Genomic DNA, 24,670 nt, shown 5'->3' with positions numbered 1-24,670 from the left:
TACAAAATCCATTTCTCAAATATTTATTTTTGGAAATTCTTTTCTTTTCCCCCCCAAAAATCTTTTGACTAAAAAATGACATTATGCAATATGCAATATGCATTACTATTAATCTATCACTTCAAAAACTATTCTCAATCAAACTCTTCAAATACAATTCAAACAACTTCAATAGAAACATTCAATCATAAACAATCAACCATTTCAAGATTCAACTTTAAAACATCAAATTTATCAAAAAGTACAATCAAAAACCATATCAAATAACCTAAGGTTCCATGCATCAAAACTTATAAGTAAAGATCAATATTTATTCTACCATTATATAGACATGAATAAAATTAAACATCTAACCCATACCTATTTCTCCAAGCTTGCTAGCTTTTTCCTAATTTCCTTGATTTCTTCTTCTCCTACTTCTTTCTCTTCCTCTTATCTTCTTCCTTTCTTCCCCTTTTCTTGAAATTTTAGTTGTTTACTCCTTGTTTTACTCCTTGGTTGTGGAAAAGATGGAGTATTTTTGGGTGTTTCTTGGAATTGGTTTAGGTCTAGTTGTTAAGGGTTGTTGGTGAGCTTTTTGGTGTGTGGCTTCCTCTATTTATACTAGTCTCCACCTCCATTCTCCAACCTTCTAGATGTGTAGATATTTCTTGATATTTCCTAAGATATTTTAATAAGATAGTGATTAGGTGTCCATTTTGTAGATATTTATAGGACTTTCTAGAATTTTCTTGAATTATTTAAGTATCTTAATGATTAAGTTTCCAATTTATTTAATAGTTTGGTGATGAGATGTCCACTTTCTAGAATTTTGTAGAGTTATTTAGTTATCTTAATGATTAAGTTTTCAATTCATTTTAAGCACATGTGTCCTTTTTCTTTTGTAGAATTTTATAGAACATCCTAGAATTTTGTAGAATTATTTAAATATCTTAATGGTTAAGTATCTAATCAATTCTAAATTTCTATTATGTAGAATTTTATAGAACTTTCTTGAATTATTTGAATATCTTAATAGTTAAGCTTCCAACACATTTAATTATTTGGTAATTAAATATCTAGTTTGGAGAGTTTTGTAGAACTTTCTAGAATATTGTAGAATTATTAAAATATCTTACAAATTACTTAAAATTTTGAGGTACTAATATTATTATTAGAATCTTGACCACTAAAAATACAAACTTTTGTCTCTTGATCATCTCTTAATTATGTTAATTAATATTAAATAAATATCAATTTGCTTATGTGTCAAAATTTGATTGGTTGAGACTTGTATTTTAATTTCTCCTAACTATACATTTTTATTAATTATTCCAAGCATACTATATTGATGATAACATTTTTATATCCTTTTGAACATTTTTCCATAATTTTCTAGCTTAAGGTTTTAGCAGAATAACTTTTTCTTGTTAAATCCTTAGAAAATTTCTATAAATTTTAATTTAGAGATTTTCTCTCTTAACTGTATTTATTCTTAATCTACACTCAATAGATTATTGTTTAAGTTATAGATTACTTAAATTTTCTTAAATTGAGTTTCTCATATTTTACAGCGTGCTCCCAACGCTGTCCGAGAAACAGTCAATTTAGATAATAAAATAATGTTAGTGAATTTAGAAAATCTGGTTAAATAATGCTACATAAATTTCATTCACATTAACTTACATAGTATTTAATATATATAATAATTTGTAGAAACACATAGATAAATAGTTATAAAATTTAGGATGTTACACTTTCTCCATCCATTACAAAATATTAACTTACTTTTAGTTCCACGAAGAGCCCTCCAAAATTTATTTTGCATGTTTCATAAATTATTAAATATTAAATAATTTAAACCTTATACATTATATAATTTAAAATTCCATATTAAATAATTTAATTGATCAAAAAATAATTAATTAATTTCACATTAAATATTTATGTAACCCAGATTAGATGGTGAGTTAATAGCAATACTAAAACTGTCCTTTCAAACGCATAGTTTCATAAAACAAAATTAAGCAATTAAAATTATGGAAAAAAAAAAACTCATTCATGCATGACAAAATTTTTAAAAAGAAAATTGATAAATGGGCTACGACCTATGTCCTATGCTAGCTTGCCACTTTGCCTCTATCATACGTTCCTCTGCAGTCGATTTTCCTCAACTATAATTAATTTCTTTTTAATTTCAATTCAAAAATATTTAAGTCAAGAAAAAATTATCAACCTTTTAATTTAAAAAAAAAAAAAAGAAAGAAAAGCTACTCGTAGGTAAATGCATGGCCTTATGCTTGGGCAGGTCTTGGTGTAAATGTTATGATTTAATAAGAAGGATATATATGCTACAAAAGAACTTCCAAACTCAAAACACGTACCAATTCCCCTGATTCTCTTGCACAGTAAGCGTTGTACATTACTCGACAAGGATGAGAGCCACAAGTTAATCTGTTGTAAGTTGAGGATTTCATTAGATCACAAACGGTGTGTAATATGGGATATGTTATACGGGTTATGCTTTCATGCACAATTCTTAGAATTATTTCATCAATTGGAATAATTAATTTGGCGTACATTTTGTCCATTTTAATTCTCTTTCATCGGAGAATAATGTCAAATCATATCAAGGATATGAAGGAGACAATTTAGCCTATAATTTAATATTTGTTACTGTCATATACTTGTATATAATTACCTATTGATCAATAGACTCAGACACACAATTCTTTTTCCATAACTTTATTAGTGTAGCTTGTTGGAAACAATATAATTGTAACAAGGTTGGCATTGTATCCAAATAACAGCACTGCCTATGTCTACAGAAACAAGTGACTTCACTGGTGGGGTACCTATGAACATTCTCATGGGTAGTCTCCACTATTCGGAGTTATATCAGTTTCAATGTTGTCGAGGTTGTCGGACCGAGAAATTGAATGCATGGCGGAACTTAAATCTATCTCAGTGTGGTTCAGTGAAGGGTCGTGGAAGGGTGACAAAGGTGAGTCACGATGGAAAACATCAATGCTAAAACCATTTGATGGTTTAGCTTTAGAGGTAGATGCGGTTGACAATAGTGTAAGAAGTACAATGAGTAAGAGTACCAACTCCATGTTGCAAAAATGTCAAAGATATAATATGGATGTGTTGAAGGGGATGCATATGTTGTAGTACTTATTGAAAGATTTAAGGCATTCACATGAATTAATTTTCAATGCCCTTTATTAATGATATAATAAGTGGATATCAATATCTAAAATTAATATATATGGTATTAGTACTTGAACCAGAATAATGTACGAGAAAAATTATTTTTTAGGAATAATTAGAAGAAAAAAAAAGATTTTACATGTTGATTTCTAAAGATACATTTCTCAAAAAACTAAATTAAGATACAAATAGAGTATATATTAATGCATAATATTATTGTAAATGAGAAAAAAATTCCTCTAATGTTTGATATGTATTATTACGTTTATTATAAAAATAATTGTCTTAGTTGGATCCTATATTTGCTACAATTTGAAGCATATTTGAATGGACAAGGATAAATAATTTATAACATCATCAATTACGAGTGAATATCGAACTTTAAAATTTAATATTTCTTATTGCTCGCATATGATATGATATATATTGAAATCAAATCATAATGTAATATTTATATAATTAATATTAGAAAAATGTCATTTTTCTACGAATTTTTCTAAAAAAAATATTTGCAGAATTTTTTTTGCGAGTTTTCTTGCAATAATAATTTGACAAAAAAAATTTATAAATGTATTTGCGAAAAATAATTTAGAGATATTTCTTATAAATTTTTTTATGAAAAATAATTTACAAGAAATTATTTTTGCAAGTTTTGCTACAATTTTAATGATCATAGAAATTTTTTTTCCATGATAAAAATTTGTAGAAAATGTTGCAAGAATTTTATTTTGTTTCTTGTATATTTTCTTGTAAATATAAATTCGCAAGTAATGTTTACTAAATGGTAGAAAAATTTCGCAGGTAACTTTTCCTGCAGATTTTGCTGCCAATTTTAATCTGTAGGAAAAATAAAAAAATGTTTAAATTTATAAGTTTAAATTAATTTTAGTTTAAAATATTAATAAATTAAATATTTTTTTTATTAAATATATAAATTAATGATGATGAGTTTTAATTTAATGATAGTTTTTAAAATAAAATTATTTAATAAAAAAACCAATTTTTTAGAATATTAAATATTTTAAGAGTTAAAATAATTTATAATAATATAATTTTGGTATTCAATATAATGAATTAATCTTATTTCTAAAGACATGATCTAATTAATATTTTAAAAAAATTTCAAGTTCCACATCGATTAGAAATAAAACAATTAAAGAGTTTATAAGTTAGGACAACACTTACCTTACAAGTTGATTTTTATGGTTGAGTGTTGAAGCTATAATCTACAATCTATAAATTTAAAAGGTTATGTATCACATGTTGGAGACGTCAAATAAAATTTCTTAATTTTTCAGATGAATTCATTGTGAGCATTTGAAATTCGCAAACTTTTTGTAAGAAATTTTCTTGCAGAATTTCTTGCCAAAAAAAATTTGCAGGAAACTTGCGAAAAAATTTGCAGGAAACTATATGCGAATTTTAAAATTTGCAAAAAATATATTATCTTCATCTTGTTGTATGTTTAAGAAAAAACAATATTTAAAAAACCAAAAAAAATATTGTTTAAAAATGGAAAATAAAAATATTATAAAAATAAACGTGTATTTAATTGTCATACATAGAAATTATTACATAACCATTATATATAATTAATTAGATAGACTTATAATTAGTTAATATGTGTGATTTCAATCAACCATTAAATATAATTATTTTTTCAATGAATAATATTATATAATATTTTTTAAACCTTATTTTCAGTCAATATAAATTGTAAGATCCCAAAATTTTTCGGAATGAAATAAAGTTCATAAATGAATGAATGCTTAATTTATTTATTTAATTGAGCTTTTAATATAAATAATTTTTTTTTTGATAAATAAAATAAAATATAGTTTAAGAGGTGGGTTAGAAAAGAGTCTTTCAGTTTAGACTTTTAAGTCCAACCTAGAGTATTATAAAAATAAGTAAAAGAAAGGTTAGGTCAGATAATGTGTTAATTTTTTGAAATTCTAAAAGTACTTATAAAGAACACACCATAAGAGAGAAAATAGTACAAATGATACATGACAGTTCAATGGATTTGAGTAACTCACTAGACGATAGGTCATAGAGAAACCAGAGAGGAGAACTTCAAGGAACGCGTGGAGTAGTCTTTGACTACAAAGAATGTACTTGTTGACTTGGAGATCGTCATCAGATGTAAGGGGGAGCGAGAATGTTTCATTCATGGACACGTATGATGGGTATCTGTAGTAGGGTAACCCTCTTAATTTTAATTGAATTATTATGGATGTGTTTAAAACAAAGAAAGAATCAAACGCACCAATGCACAAAGAAGGTTTCCTTGTTGAAGAGGGAAGCTAGTTTCCCTAAGCAATTTGGCTCCGAATTTGAGATAGAAATCTAAATGAATATCTCATATATAATCCAAAATGAAGAATTTACACACAAAGGAGGCCTTACAATATAGTTAGCTGGTGTCTTGAAGAAGCTAGGTTAAGCCTAGGATCAAGTTAAACATGGTATGGTTTACTTGACTCTTAGGCGCGTCAAATTTGAATTTGAATGCAAATTCACCTCAAAACCTTCCGCCATGTGCTCTTGTATCTAGGAAATGAGGCTAATGCATTTAGGTGTCATTTAGATGGCATTTGGAGATGCATTTGAAACATGCCATGTACATGTGCACCACCCTTGGCTAGTCACATGGAATCCAAATGTATTTCAAATGGCTCCTAAATGAAATTAAAATGTATAACCTCCTCCTAGGTAGACATATATCATATCTAATGGCCCAAAAGAAAATCCTAACTAAGCTAGCCTAAAATACAAGGCCTAAGGAAAATACAAAACACTATTAAGAGTCATGTAATAGCCTAACTGAAAATTAATATGGGCCTACCTTCCTCTAATCTAGCCTAACCCTCTTAGGCTCTCATTGGCATAGCTCTTGTAGTAGGTCCCTTGGCTCATGCTTTTCCATCAAGAAGACTGTACACATGAATTTTATACTAGTTAATCTCAAACCAAGGCTACATCCAGTCCTTATCCAAACTGATGAGATTACCATTAACAATACTAGCTCTCAACTGGATTTTCTTACCAACCAATTTGGAGTTCAACAACTCCCTAACCACAACAACCTCTTAGTCTTGGCTTGGAGCACTCACTCAAGCCATGGAAGAGACAATCACTTGGCCATGGAAGAGACAATCTATTCTTTGCCTCTATAGACAACACGAGTATTCTCACCTCTATAAGCATCACGAGTATTCCACCTCTCTAGGCATCACAAGTATTCTCCACCTCTCTAGGTATCATGAGTATTCTCCATCTCTCTAGATATCAAGAGTATCCTTAACCTCTCAAGGCATCCACTCAATCATGAAATCCTCCTGGCCATGGGAGAAATAAAATACAAATATTCTTTAACATCTTCAGGTTGCCTAAGTATTATTTTATTATATTCTCTCCAGGCTATCATCTTAAAGACACTCTCTAAGTTGTCCACATTCCATGCATTCTTCCTATCACTCTTCTCACAACCAAACTCCTATCCATTTGGGTGATTAAGGATAAAAATATATTACATACACTATAAGAAAAATTGCTATTATCTACAAATTATTACCTACGAAATTTTTTCTATTGGTAATGTTAAGTTATTTACGGAATATTACCTATGGAAATTTTTTCGTAAGTAATATTGAGTTATCTACGAAATATTACTTACGGAATTTTTTATATAAGTAATTTTTAGTTATCTACGAAATATTACTTATAGAATTTTTTCCGTAAGTAATATTGAGTTATTTACGGAATATTACCTACGAAATTTTTTCCATAAATAATATTTAAGATTTTATTTTTCTCATTTTTTATTATATATTTTTTTCTTTCTTTTCACTTTCGGGTTCATAAACCCATTATGAGAAAGCAACCCTGCTAGCTTGAGCTAAGTTAAAACAACACAGCTCCAAGAAAATGAAACAATCCAGAAACACTCCCTCCGGCTCTTGCCCTAGCAAACCAGAAACACTCCCTCGCCGGCCACTCTACAGTCGCACCGCACCACTCCGGCCTCCAAGTGACCAAGGTTGTAGCTTCCGTGCCAGTCTAGAGCCACACCGTTACCCGTTGTGTTTTCTCCCTCCGAGCGGCTCCGTCACCACAACTGGTACGTCTCTCTCTCTCTCTCAGTCTCTCTAGGGTCTCCATTTTGGTTGATTCTATTTTGGTCTCCATTTTTTTCATTGTGCTTGAGTTTGCGTTTTTCGGATAGCCCCTGGAAGCCCCTGCGACCGCACAAGATTTGAGAGCGTTAGTTGAGTGCTCCTTGCTCAACAGTATCCGATAATATCGAATTTCATTCAAATTATTTTGATTGGATTTGCTAACGAACTGAGTTTCAGCATTGGTTTTCTGTTTTCAGTTTTCTTGTTTACCTTACATATGTAACTTTGTGAATCTAACCGCAGACTGTGTTCTTTGTACTGATTAAAATGGAAACTATTTTGCTGCCAGTTTGAAAACTAAAATGCTGTGCTCATCCACCGAGTCAGATCATGCAATTTTCTTTTGGTTGATGCCTCATAAAGTTGCGGTATGGATATATTGGCATGTAAGCTCTGTTTTGCTATACTTTCCACTTACTGTGTTTTTATATGATAAATTAATATTTAGAGCGAATGCTGTCAGACTAATATAAGTTTTCTTTGGCAAGCAATTTAAGGCGCTTGAACTTGTAATGATTGAAATTTGAAGTGTGATTGGAACTGAAATGTACTAATTAAAGAGACCAACTATTGGGTTAATAAGTAATGTATATTTATGTTTTGGATATATTAAATAAAAAATATATCCAGTGGCCCAATGGAGTTGTATGATCCAGAACAATAAACACGATCGAATATTTATGCTTAACACTTGGGTTGTTGAATTAAAAATATCTTGGTAGTGTATATAGATGGTGTGTGTAGCAGAAAAGGCCCTTTAATTGGTTGGCTTCACGAGATGAAAAGATTAAAGTGTTGGAGAGACAATATTATACGCAGTCTAAGAAAAAAAAGAATTTATGTAAGGAATGATAAGATGAAAAAGAAAGAAAAATTAGAGAAAATTATTGTATGAAATGAGCCTTCGTAGTGGAATTAGCTTTTAGGATATTTTTAGTATGGGTAGTAAAATAGATTCCCATTAAAGTTGGTTAAGCATATTGTTGGAAAGCTAAGCATGGGAGGAGAATAATGTTGGTTCCCTGGATACCATGGTGGCCCAAGCCTGTTCCACATTGTCACTATAGTGTAGTATTGACTACTACTTTGCTATGAGGTCAAGAAAGATTAACAGTTAATTTCACTATTTTGCATGCGGTTTCTTGGTTTGTCCCTACCATATGCTTTGGAAACAATTCAAACCTGTCTTGAATGAGAAAAGTAGGTACCTTTAGTACTTGGTTAAAACATTTGGTTAGAGTCTTTCTAAGTTTAATATTTTTGAAACTTAGAAAAGGCATAAAGAGATGAAATATTATTTGTTATTCTGATTGTCTGGCACATGATGTCAAGATAAAAAATAAACACGCAATGAAACTGTGAAAGAGTTCACGAGCATCCTTATACAATTGCTCCTCTTCAAAAATAAATATAAGTGTTATGACAGCAGAGTTGATTGCATTAGTGGCTATTGGCTAGGATTTGAGCAGTCTTCCATTATTTCCCTTGTTCTAATGAAAACCTCTTTCACATTCTATATTATAAAATTATCAGTTTTCCATACTTCAAGCTTAATATGGGTGCATGGGTCTATCCATTAAATCTAGTTGGGATTGGTTGGCTGCTTTAGCAGGTTTAAGATCTAAACCAAACAGGGCATTGAATTGGGTGATGCGTTAACTGACTAGTCCAATCTGGTTTTCGCTATCTGGATTTTCCCAAAAGAACAGATTCCTTTCCCTGCATAGCAAAATAGTAATGAAGACAAAAGCCACTAGAGTCCTAAGGTCCCTAGTTCAAAAGTAATGTGATGGTGAAAATCCGCATATAAAAAATAAATAGAAACAATTGCTAGTACAAACACATATAAAATTAACTTAAATAAGATATTTCATCATCCAATTCTGTCATTTTTGTAGATTTTATCCTAAACCACTAGGCCATTCTTTTTCCTATTCTATTGGATAAAAAGGAATTTCATTATAACTATAAATGTATGAAATTAGCGGATCAAACTGAGAAGCAATAGCCTTCAAGTTTCATTAATGTCAAAATTAAGCTTGAAACTACCTGAACTCAGCGAGAAAGAAGACTGACAGAAATTCAGCTCATGATTATTCCTTTTTTCTTTCTTTCTATAATTCTTGTGTTTAATATATTCAGTTTAGCATGTCAGTGATTCTAACTGGAGCTTTTCTTATATCTCATTTTTGCATAACACTAGAAGTTTGGAAGGTTTGTAAATAAGCATTTTTTTTTTTGCACATTTTAAAGTTTTATGTATTTTATGGGATTAGGAGATTAGGTAGTTGAGCTGCATCCTTACATAGAAAAATAGTAGTCACTATATATAGTGCATTCTTTCAATAATGTTACGATAATTAAATTAATTTATACTTATAAGATAATTTTAACTTTTTAAATAAAAATAAAAAACTGTTAAATAAATATTATAAAAGATTATAAAAGTTTTGTAGTTTATAATAATTGCACATTATTTATTAACAAGAGTAATTAAATGAAGATAAAAAATATTTTTTCTCTTGTTAGTTGATAATAATATTTATGATGATTTGAAATATGTTATAGTGGTTTTAATTCTTTCTTTCTGATAATTTGATATATTCGTAGATAAGTTACCTATGGAAATTTCCATAGGTAAGTTATCTACGGAAATTTTCATACGTAAGTTACTTACGGAAATTTTTGTAGGTAACTTATCTACGGATGTAATTTACCTACGGAAATTTCCATAGATAACTTACCTACGAAAATTTTCGTAAGTAAATTTCGTAGGTAAGTCATCCGTAGATAAAATTTTTCGTAGGTAACGTTATCTACGACCTTATTACCTACGAATTTTTTTTTTTGTAGATAATCCGTAGGTAATTATCACTTACCTATAAATTTTCATGCTTATCTACGGATTTCTTCCGTAGATAATACTGATTTTTCTTGTAGTGATACAGAGAAAAAGTGTTTGGGGGTAATATATAACTAATCCACACTCATGGGTTGAACTTTTCATGATAGCTCTGTTGTACTTCACTCCATTTTCTACATTTTCAATTTTAGAGAAGTGCTGGAGTGGAGAGGAGTTGATTAATGACTTGGAATGATGTAGGCGTTCTCCTTTGTGTTTATTGTAATTGTATTTGGTCAATATATACAGGCCACGTGGGATGAACTAGCCATTGGAGCATGTCTTGTTCCTCAATATGTGTTGACATCACTTATTTTTCTTACATCAACAAAACTTTTCAAACAAGGTGTCTTCTGTGAATGTTTTGAGTTCCATTTTGTTTGTAAGATAAATAAATTTTGATACTTGATATAAATTTGGTGGTAACTAACTAAGAATGTCTTTAACCTTAAAAACTTGTACGGGGCTAGGAGTTGTAAAGTATAAGTGATATCAACATCTATATTAAAACTAATTATTATATAAAATCAACTAAAATTTAGCAATAACATTAAAATGTTAAAAAAAATATCACTTTGATAATATTTAAAAGAATATATTGTCTAATTATGTAATAATGTTATTAAATTTTTTTAACAATATAGACTATATATAATATTTAATAATATATTATAAAAGTAAATTAACAATATTTATACATAATTAGGTAAATATTCTCAAAATTCTTTTTGTTTTTGTTGTAATGTGTAAACAAATTACTAACAGTGATTATTGACATGTATACCCAGTTATGATACCCTCCTTATTACTATCAAAAATTAATGTGTTGAGCGTTGATCTTATAATAATAGACGGATTCATTCATCTATCATAACATTCCAATCACACCTTTATATCGCACAAAGTTAGACTTGGAAATACAAATAGCCAAAACTTATGATAAAAGGTGCCAATATTTAGAAGCAATAAGCCAATGTAGTTTTATCATTGAAATAATATCTTAAATGAGCTATAATTAATGTATAAGTGAAACTTGAAACAAATAAATATTATTATGCCTTTTCTAAATCTTCTTTTGACATTCCAAGTTCCAACCCTTCTTAAATTCTCATACACTCGATAGTGTATATACTCCTGCAAATTAAGTGACATTTATAAGCTTTAATCATGAACACTAAATTACACAAACTAGAGCATTAGACATTTCCCAAAACTACAATTCCCCATAAACTTCAATTCATTGTCATGAAGTAGCTTCAAGAAATTTGGAGTAACAAAAAATAATTAAAACTTAGGAACCTCTCAAACATTAACTTTGTGCTGTTATATAAATATAAATAAAACTAAAATCAAACTTTACAATATCTAAATAATAACATTGATATTAAGAGAAAAAAGGAAGTAGAAGGAAAAAGAAGCCATGCATCTCTCAAATATGGAAGTGGTCATAACCCTTCTTACAAAACAACAGACCCCAATCCAATTTGTTGCACATGGATAACCTTTATTCCATTTCCTAATATTCTTATCAAAAAAATTGAGAATAGAGGATATTGCAATTTATTTGACGCAACTGCCTACATATAAGTGGATTAGAATTAAAACCCTAAAATTAGGAACAAATGAGGAAGAAGAGAAACATTGACAAGGGAATACCGATGATGACAACATTGGATTCTAAATAGGAAAAATCAAGAAAGGTAGCGAATAAGCGAAGCAATGCCGTGTGAATTGCAACCGAAACCCATAAGAGTCAAAGATTCTATAATAATTTATATAATAGAACTTATGCATATCTTAAAACAATACCTAGAATCTCACCGGAGACTGGCCGTCACAGTTTGAGGAGTGCAAGAGTTGAAACAAGAGCAATTGGGTTCAAGGGAGAGTGATTAGATTTAAAAGACTAAGGCGCAAATGCGTTTGAGATTGCGATTGGATTCCAAGGAGGGAGATAGGGCTTGAGAGGGAGGACAAATGGATTCGAGAGATAAAGGTTGCGAAAGGGTTTCAAGAAGATACATAAGATTCGAGAGAGATAGAATTGTTCGTGGTAATGGTATGGTGAAAGTAAGGATGTGTGGATTTGATTAGCAAGCCTATAATTTTTTGGAGAGAGCAGAGAGTGAATTTTGGGGACAAAAAGAAAAGTAAATCTAGGTAAGAGGACAACAAGGTATACACTAAAATTTGAGTCGACTTGGCCAACATCACCCACATCAACTTAAATTAAACTTAGCATTGACCAAACTCATATTAATTACATTTAACTTAAAACTAAAAATAGTTAAATTAAATAAAATAGTGTTGGAAAAATACATAAGGTTTGATAACTTTACTAACAACTACACCAACACAAAGCTAACTATAAATAGTGTCACCCAAGCTGATGTGAGGAAAAAAAATACAAATTAAATTAAATTATGTTTATTTCGTCAACTTAGTCGACATAAAGTAAAAAAATTAAAATAAAATAAATAAGCAACCAATTGTGTTAGTTTAAAGTTGGATTTTTGTGTGGGCTTGGCTGAGTAAAAAGATAAATTAAAACGAAATAAATAAAAGATCAATAACGTTACCTTAGAGTTGGCTAAGCCAATAATAGTTGTGTAAGTCTCATGGCAAACTCTAACTTCCCGCAACTACTCACACGTTTTCTTGCAGTGGTTATATAACCATTCTCCTAGTTTGGCGATGATGTTGGGACATATTTTTATACATTTTTTATGTATCCTATTTTTTTTACTAATTTATGAATTTTTTTATCGATCTATTATTGGTTTTTAATTAGTTATCTAGGTTTTTGCTAGTGTGTTATTCGGTTATTCATCAATTCACAAAACTCCTAAACAAACTATAATTTTCTCATTGTTTAATGGAATGTCTTTTATTAAAAAAATAATAAGATGGTACCATAGTTTATTTTAATTATTATTGTGTATATCAAGTTACTTGTTATCAAGTTATTATCGGATCAAGATACAAATAATAAGTCCTACAAAATTTATTTCAAAATATTCAATCATTGGTGTGAGAATTATGTTAAATATTTCACATCAACTAGTGATATGATCAAATTTTAAATATTTAAATTGAAGAATAATTGATAAAAAAGGAAAAAAGTTAAAAAATAATTATCATCTTATAAATTGATTTTGTGATATTTAGTTAACTCATAGTTCATTCTTGATCAAGACTTTAAGGTAGAGTATAACCTTGAATGATAAATAATGATATGTTTGTTTAAACTTATTTCTTTTAAAAAAAATTTTGTTTAATAAAATAAGTAAGTTTATACTTTTTTAATGAGTTTATCTATTTTTTTAAAATAAGCAGTTTTATTCATTTTTTTTTTACTTTCTTTCAGGTAGCAATCCTTATCTGCCTTTTAAAGAAAAGCTAAAAAGCAATTCTTCAAAAACACATTTTTATAAGATTAAATAAACGGACCCAATTTCTTTTCACCCTACGGATTGTTCGAAAGAGTAGAAATTAAAACTCTACTTTCGTTAATTATTGGCATGTTCAAGTTATGGATATATAAGTTTTTCTCATAGTTCGTACTATATATGATGATAGATGCATGTGATCAAGTTTAAGATTTCAATATTATTTTAAAAGATAGAAGTCATTTATTCTTAAGACACCACAATATATTTAAGCAAATTTAATCCTAGTGGCGGACCTTCACTATGACAGGGGAGCCACAGCTCTCCCAAACTTTTCCAAATTTTCATATATATATATATATATATATATAAGGGAATGCTAATATATTCTTACTTATTTTTTAGTTGAAGTATGTTAGTAATCTACATTAAAATTTTAGGACAAAAAAATCACTCATTTATTTTAATTTGGTTAATTTGTACAAAGGATATTATAGTAATTTAATTTAATGTTAAATGAAAATAAAATATTTTCTCTCTCTTATTAACTTTATTCTCTAAGTCGTTTATATTTTTTTATTTGTTCAGAGAGGGGAGACATCATGAAAGATGAGAGAGAAATGAGTTAAAGAAGGAATTTAATAGGAGAAAGATAAATATGTTAGAAAAAAAATTTAATAAGAAAGAGAAGTGGGTAATTAATTTTTTATTTGTTCAGAGAGGGGAGATATCATGAGAGATGAGATGAGAGAGAAATGAGTTAAAGAAAGAATTTAATAGGAGAGAAATAAATAAGTTAGAGAAAAATTTAATAAGAAAGAGAAGTGAGTTGGAAAAGAAATTTAATAAAAAAATAGAAACGACTTAGAGAATGAAGTTAATAAGAGAGAGAAAATATTTTATTTTTATTCAAAAATTAAATTAAATTACTATAATATCCTTTATATAAATTAGCCAAATCAAAATAAATGAGTGGTTTTTTTGTCTTAAAATTTTGGTGTAAGTTGCTAACATACTTCAACTAAAAAATAAGTGGGAGTATATTAACATTCCTCACACACACACACAATATATATGTATATATATATATATATTAATATTATATTTATATATTGTTATATTATTAATTATAATAAAATTAAAAAAAATTGAGTAAAAAAAGAAAAATTCTATTTTTTTATTTAATAAAAAAATTAATTTATAATTTTATATATAAATAATTTGACACCTCCAAACTTTTAATCCAAGTTCCGCCACTGTAATCCTAACCACAAGTGAACATGCATCTGCACTGATATTGGACAGAATGACATACCAATTATGACGTACTAAGCACAAAATAATTTTGTATCAAATAATTAAGAAGTCATTTTTTTTAAAGAATACAAGGAATATTTTAACACTGGTACCACTACTAGATTTTAATCCAGCGACGTCTCAGAGGGGTACAATTACAGCTCGAGATAGGGGAATTAGAAAGCCTGTCGAGGTTAGAGAAGACAATACAAGCGGAGCTGGATGAAACTTGTCTTCAGGAGGAGTATCAATGGTTTCAGAAGTCTAGGGAAAAGTGGGTAAGGTTTGGGGACCGGAATACGTCTTTCTTCCATGCTCAAACACTCGCGCGAAGACGGCGAAATAAAATTCAGGGGTTGTTTCTACCTGATGGGTCTTGGCATACGGATCCTGGGGTGCTGAAAACTGAGGCAGTCAGGTTCTATAAGGAGCTTTTTTCGAGTAATAACGAACTTAGGCCTTTGTACATGCATGCTGGGGTGTCTCCTGGCCTGGGAGTTGCGGCCCAGTCTGCCTTAACGGCACCAGTCATGAGGGAGGAGGTTCGTCGGGAATTGATGAGTATGAAGTCGTTCAAGGCACCAGGGCCGGATGGGTTTCAACCGTTCTTCTTCAAACAGTATTGGCCTATTGTAGGGGAGGAGTTATGGCGTACGGTGAAGGATGCCTTTCGGTTGGGGTTCTCGGATGTATCCCTCTTGGAGACACAAGTGGTGTTAATTCCAAAGGTGGACCACCCGGTTAGCCTTAAAGAATTTCGTCCTATAAGCTTGTGTAATGTTGCCTGGAAGGTTATCTCTAAAGTGATTGTGGCTCGAATCAGGCCCTTCCTGCAGGACGTCATCGGTCCATTCCAGGGCAGTTTTATCCCTGGGCGAGGTACTCGCGATCATAGTATTATTGCTCAAGAAGCTGTCCATTTTGTACGAAGGGACGGTTCAGGTGTGGGTTCCTTGACTTTAAAGATTGACCTGGAAAAGGCATACGACAGGGTCGAGTGGGATTTCTTGGAGTCTACGCTGGTGCAGTTTGGGTTCCCAACTGTTACTACTAAGCTCATCATGTGGGGGTTGAAGAATTCGTCAGTTTCACTCCTTTGGAATGGAAGCACATTACCGTCCTTTGTTCCGTCTCGTGGCCTTCGCCAGGGGGACCCGTTATCTCCGTATCTGTTTGTTTTCTGCATGGAGCGCCTAGCTGTAAGAATCGCTGATTTACTCCAGAGGGGTCACTGGAAACCGATTCAGTTATCACCTGGGGGGCTTCCGCTTTCACATCTTCTCTTTGCTGACGACATTTTACTGTTTGGTCAAGCTACAGAGGACCAGGCCCGGTTGGTGGCGTCGACATTGGAGGAATTCTCGCAGTCTTCAGGATTGAGAGTTAATTTGACCAAGTCTAAGTTTGTGAGCTCCAGAAGGGTGTCACAGCGGAGGATAGATGCTTTGGTGGGATTGCTCGGGATTGGTCACACGGCTAAGATCGGAAAGTATTTGGGGGTTCCTATGACTCAGGGACAGCCAAGGTGCGCTGATTTTCATGATGTGATGGATAAGATCCAGGGGAGACTTGCAGCTTGGAAGTCCAGGCTCCTTAATAAGGCAGGTAGGCTGTGCCTGGTGAAGTCTACCATCTCCTCTATTCCAGTATATAGCATGCAAACTTTGTGGCTTCCTCAGGCAGTGTGCAATAAAATTGATCAGGCTTGTCGACGTATGCTTTGGGCAAAATCTGACAATACACGGTTTTGGTCCCCAGTGAGTTGGGCCGTTGTTACTCAACCTAAGGAGCTTGGTGGGCTTGGGGTTAGGGAGGCGCGAAGAGTTAATGTCTCTCTCCTTGGCAAGTTAGTATGGGATCTGCTGACGGCTCCACAGAGGCCTTGGGTTCAAATCCTCAAGAGTTTATATCTACATGGGAACTCTGTTTTATGTGCTCAAAACAGGCGAGGTGCTTCTCCAATATGGTCAAGTCTAGTTAAGGCTCTTCCTTCTCTTCGGGAAGGTTTCGAGCCTCAGCTAGGGTCGGGTGCCTCCTCCCTTTGGTACACGGATTGGTCAGGTACTGGGCTTTGGTGCGGGAGAGTCCCGTACGTTCATGTTGCGGACATCAACAAAACGGTCGCTGACTGCTGGGTTAGTGGAGTTTGGAATTTTGATAATTTGTATACTGCTCTTCCGGCAGAGCTGACTAGTTCAGTCCAACGGTTGCGGGTCGTCAATTCCTCTTTGGGAGTGGACCACTTTGGTTGGAGGGGTGATAACTCGGGTTGTTACACAGCGGCCTCTGGATATCGTTTTCTGACCCCGGGTTTGTCAACAGAGGGGGATATAGTTTGGAAGAGGGTCTGGAAGCTAATGATTCCAGAGAAGGTTAAGTTCTTCCTGTGGCAGTGTCTGCATTCAGCCCTTCCAACGAACCAGGTACGGGCTGACAGGAGGCTCTCTGAGTCCGGCGCCTGTTCGCGATGTTCTTGCCCCCATGAAACCATTTTGCATGCTCTGCGGGATTGTCCGTACTCGCGAGAGGTGCTGATGGCTGGCGGGGTCAGTACGGGGTGGTCCTTCTTGGAAAGGGATTGTTTTCAGTGGCTGAAGGGGATCATTTTGCACAAGGAGGCTATTACCCTATCCTTCACCTTGTGGTGGATCTGGCGGTTTAGGAATCACATGTTGTTCAACGGTGAGCTTTGGACGATCTCGGCGGTCCGGCGGAAGGTGACACTGTCTACGGTGGAGAACGAGGTGTTTAATGCTAAACGAGGTTTGTGGCTGGAGCAACCCCTATGGAGTCCTCCGGAGCATCCGTGGGCCAAACTTAACACGGACGGGAGTTGCTTGAGTGACATCTCTGCTATGGGGATGGGTGGAGTTATACGCGATTGGACAGGCAGGTGGCGAGGTGGTTTCTCGCGTGGAGCGTCGACTGGGGATGCGCTACGTGCTGAGCTGTTGGCTTTGGAGGATGGCTTATCACTTTGCTGGGCAAGTGGGTTTCAGAAGGTGAGTTGTGAATGTGATTGTCTGGAAGCTGTTTCGCTGTTTCAAGCTAGGTCAACGGAAAGGGACCACTTGCACAATCATTATGATGTTATTCGCCGGATTCAGTGCATGCTAGCCTGGGACTGGGTAGTTTACATTAGCCATATCCCTCGTGACATAAATTCAGTAGCCCATACGCTTGCCAATTGGGGGGTGCGGAACACGAGTTCCATTGTATTCTGGAGGAGTCCTCCTGATTTCATCTTGTTACAGTTAGGAAGAGACTCGGTGTCTTGAGCTTTCTTGTGTTTTATGTTTCATTCTTTACCAAAAAAAAAGATTTTAATCCTTTAGTAACATTTTCTTGTTTGCATTTATTAAAATGTTACTATATATTAAATAAATATGTTATTTTGTAACACTTTTTTGAAAAATCTCATTATAAATAGAGTAACATTTTTTATTTCAATATTATTCTTTCTAATTGTTTTCAAAATCAAAGTCCCATATCGAGTAAAAAAAATTTACATAAGTTATTTTGCAACATTTTTTTGAAAAATGTTACTATAATTGCTTCTAAAGTCAAAGTCTCACATCGAGTAAAAAAAAGTATATTTCTCTTATATCTAATTGTAACTCATAATTAAAGTCCCACATCGAATAGATTAATGACTCATAAAGAGTATATATACTCATATAGTTATACTTAAGATAAATGAAATTTGATATTCTATATATAATTAGTGGTGACTAACTAAAAATGTCTTTTCCTAAAAACTTAAGGAAGGCTAGAAGTTTAGGAGACATAAAAATATAATAATTGGTAGTAATATTTAAATTAAAATTAATTATTATTTTATAAGATTATCAAAATCTTGACAACATCATTAAAATGTTACAAAAAATTATCAAAATTTACAAGAATACTACTTTGATAACATTTAAAAAATGTTACCTATTTATGCAAAAATGTTATTAAAAGTCTTTAGCAACATAGACTATATACAACATTTGATAATATGTTGCTAAAACAAATTAGTAACATTTATACATAATTAAGTAACATTTTTCAAATGTTACTAAATACCATTTGTGTTGTAGTATACACACATAAATGAAGTCCTGGTTAACAAAGTATTTGGTACAACATTGTTTTAAGCATTATAAAGGACAAACATACCAATCTTCGAAAATAAAATATTCCCTTTCAAACATACCAACATTGTTCTTCTTATTGAAAAGAAACCACACGTATAATACTTAATTTCTTTTCAAAACATCACATTAAATTTTGGTACAATCGGTTGGAGCAAAAGAAACCTTCTTCCCTTGGAGATCATACTCCACTTGAAAATCAATCTGTGCAATATTTCCAAAGATGGAAATTCCAGTACTCAAAGCTCTGGGTACTACCGCCAAGCACAGTATGTCCCTATCTTCAACCCAAAGAAAAAGGTTTTTAGGGTTCAAGGAAACCCTAGCTCCCGTAAATTGAAACGCAATATCAGGGAAAGCCATATTTTCACGATATGGAAAACAAAAGTTAAATGGGAATGGAAGATCCTGCGTTGCCTCAACAGTTAGGGCTTCTTGCAACGAGGCTACAAAATTGGAGTAAAAGGTTTGATCAATATACGTCAACACGGTCCCAGAATCAATGATTATGTTGCCATCAGTTTGACCCGTTTGCACCACCTTTTGTCCAATAGTTACCGATTCAAGATTGAGAAAGTAAAAGGTGGGCAAATTGGGTTTGATTATGAGTGGAGTGGACACAACCCCATTTCCAGTTATTGCTGCTTCAGTCCCAAATCTCAATTTGCTTGTGGAGTTTGAACTAAAAGGAAGCAAACAATACGAGAATTTGTAACCAATTTGATCACCTATTTGTGAAACTAGTGACAATGGTCCCGGTCCAAGACCCACTAGTCCCGTGACTTTGTCGCTAGTAGGAAACGTGAAATTGTTGTAGAGTCCACATCCGAAAACAGAATTAGGAAAATTAACAGTTTGATTCTCAACCTTGGAACCCAAATTAATGGTTTCAGTGCCCAATAGTCCCGCGGTGAATGATTGCTCAACATATTGGTACACGTATATGCACTCACCTGAATTTCCACAACGACGTAGACGAGGTGGAAAATATAAGCAAGGTTGTGAGCCACATGACAAAGGGTTGAACGTGGAAGATTTAAGTGGTTCATACAATGGTGTGTCTTGTGGGAAACAATTCGCACAAGGGGAACATTGCACCCAAATAAGATCACTCCCCGTGTCTACAATAGCGAGTCTTTCCACTGGCGGGTAACCGATGTGAAATCTCATTAGGTATTCACCATTTTCTGGGATCAAAATAGTTTCGGGTGATTTGTTCTCATCTAGAGTGTGTGCAACTCTGTTGATCCGTGAAATGGAGCGCAATGCAGAGTTTTTTATGCGCTCTGATGGGGTGAGTGAAGGGTTGTAAAAGGGTGACAATGGTGAATCACGATGAATAAGGTCGACGCTGAAGCCCCTTAGAGTTTTCGAGGCTTCAGCGAAGGATGCAATGGAGAGTGAGCATAAGGCTAAAGAAAAGAACACGAAAGGATGCATGTTGAGGGGATTAAACTGAGATTTGAAGAAGTGGTTATGGGGAGCATGTTGAGGTGCCACTATTTAATGAGTTTTGAGTTTGCATGAGTTATTTCTCCATGTTGGGTTGGGGCCAATTCAACTTGTGGGAGAAATGGTTTTCTATCTCAACAAAGGCCAAATGTGAAATTGTTTAATAATTTTGAGAAATGGTTTTCGGTCTCAGCTTGGGAACGTTGAAGAAATAGTTAAATAACAATGAGAGATGGTTTACAGTCTCGAAAGATTATTTAGTTTTGTCTGCAATGAAGAGTGAGGTTAATTATATGTTTATACTATTCTTACGATTTTTATACCTTGTTAATTACGATGATCATTAGTTGACATGTGATGGAGATTCCTCAAATATTTGCACATTATTCCTTCCAACATATTATTTGTATCGGTTAAAATCACTAACTGTACCTATCGCTTAGCCATCTAGAGAGAAAGTAATACTTTTAGAGATAAAATTTCTCCTTAATTAAAAATCACAAATATCAAACCATTTGTTAATAATTCTTTTTATATATAAATACCTCAATATATATTAAATACTTGTAGTTTTTATGATAAAAAATATTCAAACAAGAAATCACGAGGAATGATTCAAATTCAATACCAAAAGTCATCTAATATAGGTTTTCATGTAAACGATAAATATTTAACATCAAAATACTATATATAAAAAGTTAACTATTCCAATATAAGGGAAGGGGAATAAAAGGTTGGAGAGAATCTAACCCATAATAAAATAAATATTAAATAGATTGAAACTTATAATAAATGTTACATATAGATATAAAAAAAATTTCATTGTAAATATAATATATGTAAATACAAATCTATTTGACGTATAATCAGTGACGGATCCAGAAATTTTAGATAGTGAGGGCAATAATTATTTATATATTTATATTGATAAAAATTTTACATATAAATTTTAAAAATATAAATATCTATCATAATTATTTTTTACAAACTTTTATAATTATGCTTACGATTAAAGATAAAAATAAGTTAAGTCAAACTATGTTATATTATAATTTAATAGGTTTGAACCTAAATTTTTTTCAAATACATGTCCTAAATATACTTATTTATCTATCATAAACATTTTTTTAAATATTTTGTTAGAACTACAATTCTAAAAAGGTTAGGAGATGCAAAGTTAAAAATAGATGTGAACAAAATGAATATATTTGAAGCTTTCCACCCTTTCTTGGGGGGATTTTCCACAAGGCACTCACAAAGGAGCTTAGTCATTTATATCCAAATTTTAGAAGAGCGATTATATTTTATTTTTCATCTGTAAAATGCTAACAGCTTTTAGTGTTTTTAGGAGGAGGGGCGACTGCTTTTATTTTGATATACCTAGGTCTGTTTCTGATTTGAAAAATTAATTAAATTTCTAAGATATTAACATATATGTAAATTAAATTGTTAAAATTTAACTTTCAACACTTGAAAAATGTCATTAAGAAACTTGTTTAAATTACTCATTTTCACACATATTCACATCGGCACTTAATTCGATAATTAGTAAATTATTTTATTTTAATTCATTTTATTTAAATCAATTTTATTATTTAATTAGAAATAGTATTAATCTGTTACGTTTCTATTAAATAAAACTTGAGAATTATAACATTTGAAACCTGGTGGATTTATAAAAATATTATTTAAAAGGTTAATATTTATGTAATGTCATAAAAATAATTACACGAACAAAAAGATAAATGACAAACTTTTAAAATTCAAAAAAGGATTCAAGTCAGAGCACTGACTATATACGTTCTCATCATTTTCCTAGAACAAAATATGAAACATATACAACTACAAAAACATTCTATGTAACATCACCTTGATGTTGCCTTCTTTTCTTGAAGAACGTTGTCATCATAATATCTATCTTTAATAGAATTGTCACTCATCTAGCATCATCCACATGTCCCTAAGTTAGTTGGTCACCTTAATTTCAAAGATTATCCTACCATGCATACTAGAGATGAATTCCTCTCGTAATAAAAATTAATGTCTTTGAAAAAATGCCATGGACATATACAAGGAAAAGAAATAAAAGAGAGTCATGTGGTGTGGTTTCTATATCATTTGCCACAAATGACGTAGGATTTCCTACATTATCATTTACATATATAAAAATCTTAACACACAAAAATAGAGCGGTACGTAATCATAGGGTTTGAGCCAAGTTCTCATATTATTAATGTTGATGGGAAAGTTTAACCTAATAACAGTTTAATAAAAGAATAATAACTTAAATACATAAGAGGCACAAATATCTTTAATGTGAAAAACTCCTTAATATAATGGTAAAATTCATGAATAATTCAGACAAAATAAAACTCTATAATTACTTACAAATGAAAAATAAGATAAATAAAAAAATAGAATTATTCTTGTGAAATACATTTCTCCCACTCCAGACCCCCTTTTAACAATTTAACCATTAAAAATGAATAACCATGTTCTATGAATCTACTTTCCAAAAATCAGCTTCATCCAACAATAAATGAATATCTAGATACAAATAGAAATCTGTTTGCAAAATAGATATGTAAATTCAATAACAACTTTCTCTTTTTTTTTTTCCTATATTTTATTATTATATATTTTTCTCTCAAAAATGAATTACTCTTTCTATTCTTACGTACACTACAACAAAATTTGTTATTAACGATAATTATTTAATGACAATAATTTAATTATTGCCATATATAAAAATATTATTGACTAATATATAATAGCCACTAAAATGTATTTATATTACACTAAAGTTTACTATTAGCGACAATTAGAAAAAACTTAAGTCTCACATCGATTAGAGATAAGATAATTACATAGTATATAAGTGAGTAATAACTATCACCTTATTGGTTCATTTTATAGGGTTGATTCCTAATTCACTATTCTAAATTGGTATCAAATCACCCATTTTACCAAATTCAATAGTGTTATAAAATAATTAGAGAACAACTTTCATCTTATAAATCTCACATTTCTTAAGAGACAAGACAATTAAAAAATATATAAATAAAAGACAACCCTCGTCTTACAAATCCCACATCGAGTAGAGATAAAAAAAAGTATATAAGTTATGAATTTAGAAAAGAAAATTATAGGAATAAATTATTTAAAGTAAAGGAGACAATTGAAAAAAATAACTTTTAATAGCTTTTAAAATGGCTACTAGAACTGCCACTAAAAAAATAAGTTTTTTCGACAATTTAGTAGATCTTTACCAGCATTTTATATAAATGCCAATAATAGTATTAGCAACACTAGATATACCAGCCTTTATTTAAATGCTAGTAAAAAAAATAATGATCATTTATATGGCCGCTAAATAATAAATTAATTGCCACAAAAAATTAATTTTGGTGTAGTGATAACTCCTCCTCACTTGAATAAGTAAAATATAATGAATTTAAACATTTAAATTTGTTCTCCACAAGGGAGCCCAAAACCCAACGAATGCATGACCATGAATACATTCCTCGATATTATCTTAAAAACATAATGTCAGGAGAGTGATTAGGAGTATATCTCCCGAAAACGGCACCTCAACAAAGGTAGGTGGCGGAGGTATCAAGTGGATTACGTGATCATCTCTATCTTCAAGCTATAGCCTAACCATTGAGATTATGGAAAATCGATTCTTCAACCATTTAGAGACTATACATTTGTCCTATTCTTTTATTACGTAGCATACCTACTATAACTTTCCAAGTACATCCATAACACATATCTTAACTCATATGTGTGGCTTAACTTGGTATCACATGCTTACAATAGTACATAATTAATTAAATTATTATTATGATTATTTCTCAAAAGTAATAATTATAATAATAAAAGAATATGTTAAGCAACTTTTTTTTACGAGTAAGAAAAATTATAACGTTTGGTTGTGAAAAATATTACAAGTATGACAACGAAAATCAAATTTACGTCTTCTTAGGATTGACAACAATAATTAATTAGTTTAAGGGTCAATTAACTAATTAATTATAATTTAATTAATTAATTGACAACAAATTTAATTAAATATTGTTGGATAAAAGATTATGATAGATTATGATATCTTATCATATT

At 31.4% G+C, this 24,670-nt stretch overlaps 1 protein-coding gene and 1 long non-coding RNA gene across 2 annotated transcripts; one reads left to right on the top strand and one right to left on the bottom strand.

Annotated features, from left to right (window-relative positions):
- Positions 1-6,643: 6,643 nt before the first annotated feature.
- LOC114915431 (uncharacterized) lies at positions 6,644-10,620 on the top strand. Its single transcript, XR_003803431.2, has 2 exons — positions 6,644-7,315; positions 7,663-10,620. It is a non-coding gene; the product is annotated as an uncharacterized LOC114915431 (long non-coding RNA).
- An 8,436-nt stretch (positions 10,621-19,056) lies between these two features.
- On the bottom strand, positions 19,057-20,664 carry LOC109792676 (aspartic proteinase CDR1). Its single transcript, XM_020352106.3, has one exon. It carries the CDS (start codon positions 20,534-20,536, stop codon positions 19,226-19,228), a length of 1,311 nt encoding a protein of 436 aa, XP_020207695.2. The 5' UTR covers positions 20,537-20,664; the 3' UTR covers positions 19,057-19,225.
- Between the last annotated feature and the right edge of the window lie 4,006 nt (positions 20,665-24,670).

The sequence above is a fragment of the Cajanus cajan genome, chromosome 10 (genome assembly GCF_000230855.2).
Source record: "Cajanus cajan strain Asha chromosome 10, NIPB_CcT2T_4, whole genome shotgun sequence".
Taxonomy (NCBI): Eukaryota; Viridiplantae; Streptophyta; class Magnoliopsida; order Fabales; family Fabaceae; genus Cajanus; species Cajanus cajan.
Note: the sequence above shows the minus strand (reverse complement) of the source record. Positions and strands in the feature narration are given on the sequence as shown.

Coding starts and splice junctions, on each gene's coding strand:
- LOC109792676 (XM_020352106.3), bottom strand. CDS start 20,536: ATGCATCCTTTCGTGTTCTTTTCTTTAGCCTTATGCTCACTCTCCATT.